This window comes from Stomoxys calcitrans, chromosome 4 (genome assembly GCF_963082655.1).
Source record: "Stomoxys calcitrans chromosome 4, idStoCalc2.1, whole genome shotgun sequence".
NCBI classification, from domain to species: Eukaryota; Metazoa; Arthropoda; class Insecta; order Diptera; family Muscidae; genus Stomoxys; species Stomoxys calcitrans.
Genome location: NC_081555.1, coordinates 171,740,804 through 171,753,336, shown reverse-complemented (window position 1 = coordinate 171,753,336; position 12,533 = coordinate 171,740,804). Strand labels below are relative to the sequence as shown.

Below are 12,533 nucleotides of genomic sequence, written 5' to 3'. Positions count from 1 at the left end.
AAGTCTTGAGAAGAATCGATGGTAGGTCGCTTACGGGTGCGTTACCACATAGGAAGACTCAATGACACGGTGAGAATTTTAACGGCACCGTAAAAATCGAGTTTAAGGTCTGACGTCGAAGAAATAACCAGACTATGTTTATTTATAGATACGCCACCACGTTGAAGATTCGGACACACGAGACGAATCGATGTTAGGGTGCTTACGTAAGGTAAGTCACCACTTAAGAAGGCTCAAAGACACGGTGACAATCAATGATATGTTGCCCCGGGTACGTCGCAACGTAAGAAGGCCCTTGAAGAATCGATGTTAGGGTGCCTACGTCATCGCGTAAGAAAACTCGTAGACACGGGAAGAATCAGTGCTATGTTGCTCACGGGTACCTCACCACATTAGAAAATACAAGAGGAATCGATGATAGGTTGCTCACGGAGACGTCACCACTTAAGATGACTAGAAGAGATGAAATCTATCGATGTTAGGGGGCTAACGGATACGTCAACACATAAGGCTTACAGTCGCGGTTGTCTATCTCTATTCACTAGGTACATTTGTTGGTAATACTCACTTGCTTCCTGGCAGCATCACTTACTCACTCTGCAGGCATAGCCTTGTTGCCAGCGATGTGTGTCTGGTTGTGTGTTGCTATTTGATCCCGACTCATTCAACGTTGTAGCATGATCAACACTCGCTATGATGGTTGTCTTTGTCACCCAACGGTATGTTGTTTTCAAACTATTTTCACAAAAATTTTAATCGACTCCACTCACTCACTGCGTATTCGTTTGATGTGTTCACCACAGCCATCACATTTGTTGCTACCACCGTACGGTATGTTGTTATTAGGGTCTACATTTATTTGTATTTTTGGAGTATTCGATTAATCGTTTATTTGAAAATTCAGGTTCAACGATTAATCAAACAAGACCGATTAATCGATAAACTGATTCATGTGTCTAATGTCATGTTAACATTGAAATTTTTATGATCCGGATTTAACTAAGTCAAAAAAAAAATCGTTTAAACTGCGTTTTGTTAATTATTAAGGTTGAATAATTATCAACCACCTGAAATCTGAGTTCCAAATTGTTGGCATTACGAGAAGCTCAGCTGAGTGCTACCGGGCGGGACCACAGGTTGCGATGCAATCCCATGGTAGCCGGTTGCACGTACCGGATTGACCTGATGGAATCCTTCATCGGCAAGGTCTGCCGCCTCAGTGTAAAACACACTGCTACAACAACAATAAAAGGTTGCGATTTAATGAAAGGATTCGTATACGGAGTAGCTGTAATTGCAGTCATGGGCAATCAGCGGTAACGAAAGGACCGTCTCCGTGAGAGGCCAGGCGGTAACTGCTCTTGCTTACATACTGATTGCCTGTGATACTCGATGTAACAATAAGATCTTGTTGGCGTCTTTTAGTAACCAATGGTGATAACTTTCCCGCGGCGATCGGTGACCGGAACGAGCTTGACGACAATCGCTACATCCCCACACAAATGTGGCTACAACGTCAGCTACAATAACTGATTTCTAAAACTGTAAATCCCTTCCCAGAATTTCTTTTGCGTCTATCGGTAAATAGCTCTCCCTGAAATGTTGTATGCGTCATAGTATAGCCTCCAATCCAGTCCCTGTCTCCTGACACCCTCCTCAGTCTACCCGCCGCATCCTTAGTGTCCAGAAAGGAAACTTGGCCATATTCTGTCTCCCCGAGCGGCTCAGGGCGGTGACTGTCGAATGATCTCCTCGTTGGTAAACGCGCTCTCAATATTCTCATATATAGAATATAGATATAGTTCCCATATATATCTTTCATCCGATATGACCGCTTACTGCTGTAGAAGCCACAATTTTGGTCGGATCTTTACAAAACTTGGCATGGGGTGTTTCATTTGACATCTATTGTATATATGTGTGCAAAATTTCATAAAAATCGATTCAGATTTATATATAGCTCCCATATATATCTTTCCTCCGATATGAAGTTTTGGTCCGATCTTTAAAAAATTTAGTACGAAGTGTTGTGTTTGATGTTGTCATTTGTGTATTTCGTCAAAATAGGTCCAGATTTAGATATATATTTAGATATATCTTTTATCCGATATGGAATTTTCAGGCTATAGTAACTACAATTTTGGTCCGATCTTTACAAAATTTAGCATGAGACATTTTATTTTACGTCCCAATACGTGCGCACTTCATTTAAAAAGGCCCATCTTATATGAACTTTTTAGGCTGTATAAGCCTCATTTTTGTTAAATTTTTACAAAATTATGCATGAGGTGTGATATTGAACTTCTTAATTGCAAATTTTGCCCATGAACATTCCACTAAGGAACAGGGGCACACTTCTCACATATCAATGAGTGCTGTCCGAATCAATTTTTAAGATCAATGATGAGGGGCCTCCTTTTTATAAACGAGTCCGAACAGCATGCCGCAGTGCGACATCTCTTTGGATAGGAGTTTTACATGGCATAGTACCTCACAAATGTTGCCAGCACTAGGAGGGGAAAACCACCGCTGAAAATTTTTTTCTAATGGTCTCGCCAGGATTCGAACTCATGCGTTCAGCGTCATAGGTGGACATGCTAACCTCTGCGCTGCGGTGGCCTTCAATGAATGGCTTAATATGTGTGCTAAATTTCGTCAAAATTGACCCCGATTTAGATATAGCTCCCATATACATATTTCATCCGATATGGAGTTTTAAGGCTGTAGAAGACACAATTTTAGTCTGATCTCAACAAGATTTAGCACGAGGTATTTAATTTGACGTCCCAAAACGTGCAAAATTTCATAAAATTTGGTTTCGATTTAGACATACTACTCCCATATATATTTTTATCCTATATGTCATTATTTCAAAAGGTATTATTTGGAGATAAGTTTTATATATTAAAAGCAGTACGTATACTAGGTGGTGTAGGATATTATATAGTCGGCCCCGCCTGATTTTTGCCTTTCCTTGCTGTTTCTTTTTGACAATTTCAGGTAAAGATTTCTCTGATGCAGTTGCCCAACTACAAATCCCAATTTCATTTAAAAAAAAAAAAATTAAAAAATCCATTTTTTTTGGTTTAGTATAATTTATTGTTATGGCTTAACAAAACAATTAGAAACGAATACAAAAAAGAACATTATTTAGTTTAATTATGTGTTCAAGTATGTTGTGGTATGGTGTGTATTTTGTTGTTATTATTAGTAAGTAAATATGGTCCAGTCAATGCCCGATTATTTGCTATTCAATTTTTTTAATATACCATGTCGTCCCGGGGTGTGTCAATCAATTAATCATTGTATGAATCAACAATATACGAATACATATTTGTTATACATATGGATATATATATACAAAAAAGCTACATAAATAAATTCGCACATACGAAATAACAAATATGACATTCAAATGTGTTATAATGGTATAAAATAAGTTTGGTTCTTTCTGCAGTGGGGCTGGGGCTGCTGCAAATGTTGCTATAGCCACGGCTTCTCAGCCCTTCTGCCTCATAGTACTCGTATGTTTGTTATCTAGGGACTCTCCTCCATATGGGGATGTTGATGTACCTTGAAAATATTGGAAAGTTCATCCAGCAAAGTCTCTGAACGATAGGCCACACGTATATCGGGAACATTGGTACGGGTGATGTCATTGCCGGGCACACCTTCGCGTGTGTAATTTGGTCCCAGCCAATGTTGTTTCATCTGCAAAGGTTAATTAAGCAATGAAATGAAATATTTTTTTTTTTGTATACAAATCTCTTTTCTCCTCTTACTTTATGGGGGAATCCACTCATCAATACACTGTTACGAGCCAATTCGCACATGTCGCATGAGCTCAGCTTCCACACTTGAGCGGCAATACTGTATTCTTCCATCAAGGGTTCTTTGGTGAAATGGAACTGCAATGGGTCATCGGTTGACAAGGAGACAATAAGGCCGCGAGCCAAATACTCAGGCAATGGGTTACGGTGATAGTTGAGGAAAAGTGAATTATTCGACAATGGGGACATGGCAATACCGATTTGTGACAAATAATACAAATACTGGAGCACAGGTACTTTACGCAGCAATAGACCATGAGAAATATTCTCAGCCATAAGATAGCCACAGACCAAATGCTGCACGGGACCAGCCTCACCGCAATGGGGGCGTAACACAAAGGTATTGAGGCCACGTTCCCTGAAAAGAGAAACGAAAAAAAAAACAAAATAAAATTAAAAGAAAATGCAGGAGCCTTTCTTATCTTACTCACTTTCTAAACTGATTCAAAACCGCCATATTGGCATACATATAATAGATATAATAGGCATAGGGTGGATTCTCATCATCTGTCCATTTGGGTGGTGTTGTAATATCGCCATCAAATAGAGGATTCTCAGGTTTGGATTCATCATCCACGGAATCAAAACCTATGACATAACGCAAGAAACGATGCAACTCGGGATGCTTGCTAGGCTGGCTGGTGGCCTCGAATAAAGGCAAAAATATGTTATCCAAAATATCTTGGAATGAGGTCATCAGTTTATTCGATTTGAAGATATCACTAAAGGAATAAAGAAAATCATTATTAACAATTAACTCGCTTCCTCTCTCTCTCATCTGCAATACTTACTAAAGACGAGGTATTTGTATAAGCCAGCGTATATTGGTCGAATAGACATTGTAATCAATGGCCCATTTGGCCAATTTATTCCATTCATCTCGCGATTTGCCATAAATCGATAAACGCAACTCAGCATTTTGGTATTTGGACTCTTCCAGATCAAATGCAACTTCCTATAACAGAGCAAAGCAAACCATATAAGAAGAATTCTTTACCATATTTAGATTTGCACCTTACCTTTATAATATGGGCAAAATATTTGCCATTCAAATAGTTATCCGTCTTCAGGAATACCTCACGCAATCGTGACTCACCAATTGGATTATATTTGGCATTGAACTTATCAAAACGATGGAAGGTATTACGATCGGCATGCACATCCAGCATATCGACTGTGAGATCATATGTGGTTAAGTTCATTGATTGAAATACTTGGGCCAGAGTCATCTCTTGGCCTTTGGTAACGGTCACCACTTCGTTGGCATTTTTCTTTAAAGTCTTTTTAATGAAACGTAACAAATGTTTTTGATTCATGCACGAGGCGGCATGGATGTGGGTGTCCACTTTTCTGGAAAAAGAGAATATGCAAACATAAATAATAGAAAAACAAGTAAAAAGGCATTGGAACTCGAGTATATAAATAAACAACATTTCGTCAAAATCCGGTGAAACATGGTTCATTTATGGACACAAGGTAGCTGTATCGAAACCTTATCTGTTCTGAAACAAACTTGCCAAAATTCGCTATTCCAATATAGGCGTTCAAGACCGTTAATCAGGAAATCGACATATATGGCAGCTGTATGCCAATCGGGTCCAAGCTGCGCGATATTAGGAGAGTACGTGTAGGGATTTTCCATAACTCACTGTACTAAATTTCAGCAAAAAAGGTAATAAATTGATCAGTTATGTGAAAAAGACCTTAAACCGGGTTATAGATCAAAAATGGTTCGATCTAAACTATATTTGGCACGACCGTCAAAATGCAAGGCACAGATCAATGTGTCAAATTTCAGCGAAATCGGGTAATAAATGCCATTTCAATTTTGATAAACTCCGATCTAGACCGTAGTCGGCGCGAATATTGGGTGTCTTTGCGCAACTCAATGTGCCAAATTTCAAATCGTGTAATAAATGCCGCTTTTATGGGCCTAAGACCTTCAAAGGGGATATCGGTCTAAATGGGGCTTTATTTAGATGGACCATATTCATCACAAATGTCAGGGATCTTATTGGTAAATTTCAGCGAAATCGGGTACTAAATGCGGCTTGTATGGGCCTAAGACCTTAAATCCGGAGATCGGAATATATGACAGCTATATCCAAATATAGTCCGATATAGAATATATTTGGTACAAATATCTAAGGGCTTAATACAACACTGGATGCCAATTTTCAGCGAAATTGGATCTCATGTCATGCGGTCATGCGAACAGCTGAGTACAATTTTTTTATTTTGCTTTTGATTTTTTACAGTAAATCTAAATGTCAAAGGCTTACCAACACAGCTGTGATTCTTTCTAAAATATTGATCCAATATGCCCCACTTAAGCAACAAAACAATGTTATAATGATGAAAACATACAAATATTAAAAACATTTGAAGAACATAAGTTGTAAAATAAAGTTTATTTTTAAAACCACTTTGACATTTCAATTTACGGCATTTGCACTCATGGTAGTTTCGCTAATGATGCTACCTCTTAATTGTTCCATGTTATCAGCCTAAGACCCTAAATTGGGAGATCAATCCATATGGGGACTACATCAAATTATAGACCGATATCGCCCATCTTCGAACTTAAGATGTGCTAAGATTCAGTTCAATATCTTCAGTTTTAAAGACTGTAGCGTGATTTCAGCAGAGAGACGGTTGGATATGGGAAAATTCATAAAATTTTGAAAAAAATCCAGAATGTATGATAAATTCAAAGAGTTTATGAGAACTATAAAATTCATAGCATTTATAAAAATTCATACAATTTGAGAAAAACTCATAGAATTTAGAAATAAATCATAGAATTTAGGAAAAATTCATAGAATTTAGAAAAAAAAAAATCATGGATTTTAGAAAAAAAAAATTCAGAATTAAGAAAACAATCATAGAATTTAGAAAAAATTCGTAGAATTAAGGAAAATCTCATAGAATTAAGGAAAAATTCACAGAACTTAGGAAAAATTCATAGAATTTAGCAACAATTCATGTTGTTGTTGTTGTAGCAGTGTGTTGTACCCCGAGGCGGTAGCCCTTGCCGAAGGAGGATTCCATCGGGTCAATCCGGTACGTACAACCGGCTTCCATGGGCTTGAGCAACCATTCATAGAATTTAGGAACAATTCATAGAATTTAGCAAAAATTAATAGAATTCAGAAAAAACTTCATAGAATTCAGATAAAACTTCATCGAATTTACTAAATATTCATAGTCATAAAATTTAGAAAAATGTATATAACTTCAAAAATATTTCTAGAATTTAGGAAAAAAAAAATTAAAAAAATTATGAATTAAAAAAATCATGGACTTTAAAAAATTTATAGAATTTAGAAATATATTTTTTATATAGATTCCATTGCAGGATATTCTCCGGCTATAAACCATTTCATCCAATGCAGAATAGAAAGGATAACACAGCAATTAACTTTCAAAAATAAGGCAAAATGTGTGGTGTTGCTTAAAAGCATTGACCGGCTTTCTGTATCGCGATTACTTGGATTTAAATGACATATACAAGCGAACATGTGTATACATGAATGTGCATATCACACACATCCATACACACTTCTTGAAAACAGTTGCATATTTTGGTATTTTTATCGATTATTCAGTCATGAAATCGGTTTTTTTTGGGATTTAAAAATAAATACTTCAAAATAGTTTATTTTTGTATGGTTTGGTTTCGAAAAAAAAACAGGATTGAGCACTTAAATCTCGAAAAGGCCATAAATGCGGAATTAGTGGCCAATATAAACATACTTTCATTTAGATTCCATCGCAGGATATTTTCCGGCCATAGACCATTTGGTCCAATGCTTTCTATTCAAAGAATTGCACAGCAAAGAACTTTCAAAAGTAAGGCGAAATGAAAATTCGTACAAATTTATGAATATTCATAAGAATTTGTGAATTTATGAAAACTAATTTAAATTATTTCATTTAATTTATGAAAATTCATTGAATATATGAAAATTCATTGAATATATGAAAATTCATTGAATTTATGAAAATTCATTGAATTTATGAAAATTCATTGAATTTATGAAAATTCATTGAATATATGAAAACACTTGAATTTTTGTAGAAATTGCCTTATTTGGTTTAATTACAAGAAAATATTAATTTTACTCACCTTATATTATAAAAATCTCTATGTGGCACGGCCTTTTGAGAAGCCAGTTCTCTCAATTCGTTAAGTAAAACATGCAATTGAAATTTGGAAGATAAATAGCACAGACGACGGTAACAGAAAGATTTTCTTAAAAAAATAAAGAAAAAGAAAAGAGATATTTTGATTTTTCTTCATACTTCATGTCAAATCTGTACTTACAAGGGTCCATCGGCAATCATGTTGCACATTATTTGCATATCATTACAAAAGTCCTTAAGTTTGGGATAATTTTGTATCATGGGCTCTTGGGAATCCTATATATACGTGTTAAAGAAAATGAATTTTTGAAAACAGGTTCTGCATTCAAGCTCCCCTCAACTCTCCCGACTTACCGCATTCTGAAAAACATTGTACACACCATCTACTGCGCGAATATCATACTTTTTGTCAGCGGGAAATTCTATATCCCAAGGATCACTGGTCTCCGTCGGTGGGTGTATGGGGTGATCTACATACGGTGTGTGATGATAGGTGATGGTGAGAGTTTCAAAATTTTCCAAAATTATTGGTGTTGGTGATGATGTTGGACGCAGTGCGTTTTATAGATTTTATTTTCAGAAAAAAGTGCAATAAAATTGCATTTTTTGTTGTAGTTTTTCGGAGTTGATTGTTTGTATTTGGAAAAAATTTCGTTTATGGTGTTGGATGGCATGTGAAAACAAATGAAATGGATTTGCAATAAGTTAAAAAGTCTTTCATTTTACAAAAACATACTCAATAATAGACAGAGACATACAATGAAAATAAAATCAATCACACATATTTTAGTAAAAGAAAATAAATTATGCTTATGTATTAACTTATCTCAATATTTTGTATTAAACAAGTAGAATCAAAACAAACTACATAACATTTGATTAAGGCACATTTATGTTTGCCAATTCCGCTAAATATGGAATGGAAACATAAGAATATTGTTATGAGATGTTTATCTAAAAGTGTGGATGTAATTATGCATGTTTTGTTTGATGTCTCTGCACATATAAGAATTCGGCCAATATTTTAAGATTTTTTTTTCACTTGGCTTTTCAAATTTTTTTAATATTCGATAAAAAAACAAAAATTCTAACACCTGCTATTGACTGTTCCCATTCGATATCTATTTGAGGCTAAAGCTGAGAACAAACAAAATCATTTCACCATGATTAGCCATTGACCTTTAAATGCATATATATAAAAAATATGTATGTATCTTGACGCACGATTTCTTCATATGCTTGCCATAAATTTAACACGGATGAGCATTGCATTTTTTAAAAGATTTGTTTTCTTTCGTGTATAGTATTGGGATTTATTTTCCTTATTCAGATAATTTATGGGAATTATGGCATTTTCAAATTTTTACAAAAACAAAAACCAAGAAAGTTCATAAAATTTATTCAACTTATGAATTTATTGAATAAAGGGGAAATTCATAGAATTTATGAAAGTTCATAGAATTTGTGAGAATTCATGCAATTTATGAAAACTCATTGAATTTAGGAATTTTCATGGAATTAAGGAAAATACGCAGAACTTAGTAAAATTCATAGAATTTAGAAAATTTCTAGGATTAAGAAAAATTCTTATAATTTAGGAAATATATTGAGTTAAGAAACTACATTGAATTAGGAAAATTCATTAAATTTAGGAAAAAATACATTATATTCAGAAGAATTCTTAAAATTGTAGAAAATCATAGAATTTAGAAATACACACACCTATGGCTTCCTAAGAATTTATAAGAATTCATAAATTCATAAAAAATATAAAATTCGTAGAATTTATGAAAATTTATCAAATTTCTTAGAGTTTATAAAAATTTGTAGAGTTTAAAGAAGTCTACAAAATCAGGGAAGATAATTAACTAAGGTAATTAAGAATAATCGTAGAATTTTAAAAAAATCATAGATTTTAGGGAAATTTAAAGAATTTAGAAAAATTCGTAGAATTTAGGAAAACTCGAAGATTTTAGGAAAACACGAAGATTAGAGGAAAATTTACGAAAATTAATAGAATTTACGAAAATTCATAGAATTTAGGAAAATTTACGAAAATTCATAGAATTTACGAAAATTCATAGAATTTACGATAATTCATAGAATTTACGAAAATTCATAGAATTTACGAAAATTCATAGAATTTAGGAAAATTCATAGAATTTAGGAAAATTCATAGAATTTAGGAAAATTCATAGAATTTAGGAAAATTCATAGAATTTAGGAAAATTCATAGAATTAAGAAAAATTCATAGAATTTAGGAAAATTCATAGAATTTAGGAAAATTCATAGAATTTAGGAAAATTCATAGAATTTAGGAAAATTCATAGAATTTAGGAAAATTCATAGAATTTAGGAAAATTCATAGAATTTAGGAAAATTCATAGAATTTAGGAAAATTCATAGAATTTAGGAAAATTCATAGAATTTAGGAAAATTCATAGAATTTAGGAAAATTCATAGAATTTAGGAAAATTCATAGAATTTAGGAAAATTCATAGAATTAATAAAAATTCATAGAATTTAAGAAAATTTATAGAATTTAGGAAAATTCATAGAATATAGGAAAGTTCATAGAATTTAGGAGGTCATAGAATTTAAAAAAATTCATAAAATTTAGGAAAATTCATAGAATTAAGGAAAATTCATAGAATTTAGGAAAATTCATAGAATTTAGGAAAATTCATAGAATTTAGGAAAATTCATAGAATTTAGGAAAATTCATAGAATTTAGGAAAATTCATAAAATTTAGGAAAATTCATAGAATTTAGGAAAATTCATAGAATTAAGGAAAATTCATAGAATTAATAAAAATTCTTTAAATTTACGAAAAGACAAAGCATTTTCGAAAATGCATATATTCCATAACATTTTCAAAATTCAGATTTTATTCATTTAATTTTTGATAATTCATATATTTTGTACAAAATCTTTGAATTTTTGGAAGTTTAAAAAAATATAATTTTTCAAATTTCCATATGCCTTGCAACTCAATTTTTGTGCAGAACATAATGGTTATTTTCATTGATTTCCTTTCATTAATAATCTACAAAACGGCTAGTTGCAAATGCCAATTTAGAAATCAATAAAAATAACGACAATGTAATTTGATTTGTTTCAATGTATAGTAATTGTATGTATGTATTGTAATATGCGCTATATATGGAAAATGATAATTGGACCTTTTGTGTAAGGTGGTTTTCATGATGTTAAAATAATTCTTGATATTTGTTGTTGTTGTAATTCAACTATTACTGATAATTGCTTATTAAAAATCACCTACAACTACAATGATGTTCTGTTCAAGTCCAAAATATAGAATTGTTTATGGACTCTTGTACAAAGTATGGTGCTCTGTAGGTTTTTTTTGCAATGTTTGGAAAAGAGTAATTCGAAAATAATTCAACATTTGACAAAAGGGCAGTGTTTGGTGTATAACACATGGCTAAAGAGGCAACTTTCGAATACAGAACATGGACTTGGATACACAGAAAAAAATAACATTTGAAAATAATAATTCAAAAGAAAAGTGAAAAGAAGAATCCCATAAAAGGCTTCTTTTTTAAGCGAACACACATATGTTTTTTGTTTTTTTTTTATTGAAAATAGGTCAAATATTTAAAACAATCCAATTTGAACACAAATATATTTAACTTTAAATTAGATAGATTTTCTGGAGATACTATATCAATTTCATTGTTTTTATTTTTTCTGTGTATCCTTAAAAGGCAAACTATACAATAAATATTGCAACGAAGCGATCTTTGTTTTTTTAGTGAATTTAAGGCATTTTCAGTAACAAACATGTTCAAACTCTTGGTGTATCATTCAATTAACAAAGCGAAAAGAAAACAAATAAATATATAAATAAAAAACTAAAAAATCAAAATATAACAAACTAAAAGAAAACAAATAACAAAAAATATGTTTTTATCATGCCTGAACATTTTATAATTTACCTTATTACAAAAGTTGAAACAGAAAAGTATTTTCACTTTTTCCATAGAATCAAGCAATTATGAAAATTTTTTATAAAAAAATCTTAAAATTAATTAAAATTCATAGAATTTATGAAAATTCATAAAAGTGTATAAAAATTTATAGAATTTATAAAAATTTATAGAACATATGAAAATTCATAAGATTCCTGAAAATTTATAGAATTTATAAAAATTCATAAAACTTATGAAAGTTTATTGAATTTTTAAAAATTTATAGTATTTATGAAAGTTCATGGAAAATTTAAAGGATTTAATAATATATATAGAAATTGTGAGAATTTATAGAATTTATGAAAATTCATAGAATTTACGAAAGTTTATAAAATTTATAAAAATTCATAGAATTTATAAACATTTATGGAATTTATGAAAATTTATAGATTTTATGAAAATTGATTCAAATTCATTGAATTTATGAAAATTCATTTAATTTATGAAAATTCATTAAATTTATGAAAATTCATTGAATTTATGAAAATTCATTGAATTTATGAAAATTCATTTAATTTATGAAAATTCATTGAATTTATGAAAATTCATAAAATTTATGAAAA

General features: G+C 31.9%; 1 protein-coding gene across 11 annotated transcripts in view; it reads right to left on the bottom strand.

The window, feature by feature from the left end:
• Positions 1-3,182: 3,182 nt before the first annotated feature.
• LOC106090545 (AMP deaminase 2) overlaps positions 3,183-12,533 on the bottom strand; it is a 70,009-nt gene continuing 60,658 nt past the window's right edge. For all 11 annotated transcript variants that reach the window (XM_013256772.2, XM_013256770.2, XM_013256771.2 and 8 more), the window contains 8 exons: positions 8,331-8,446; positions 8,158-8,252; positions 7,960-8,085; positions 4,850-5,180; positions 4,622-4,785; positions 4,262-4,552; positions 3,783-4,188; positions 3,183-3,711 (listed from right to left, as the gene is read on the bottom strand). In XM_013256772.2, the coding sequence (XP_013112226.1) occupies positions 3,538-3,711; positions 3,783-4,188; positions 4,262-4,552; positions 4,622-4,785; positions 4,850-5,180; positions 7,960-8,085; positions 8,158-8,252; positions 8,331-8,446 (1,703 nt within the window). In that variant the 3' untranslated portion in view covers positions 3,183-3,537. The remainder of the gene's footprint in view (positions 3,712-3,782; positions 4,189-4,261; positions 4,553-4,621; positions 4,786-4,849; positions 5,181-7,959; positions 8,086-8,157; positions 8,253-8,330; positions 8,447-12,533) is intronic.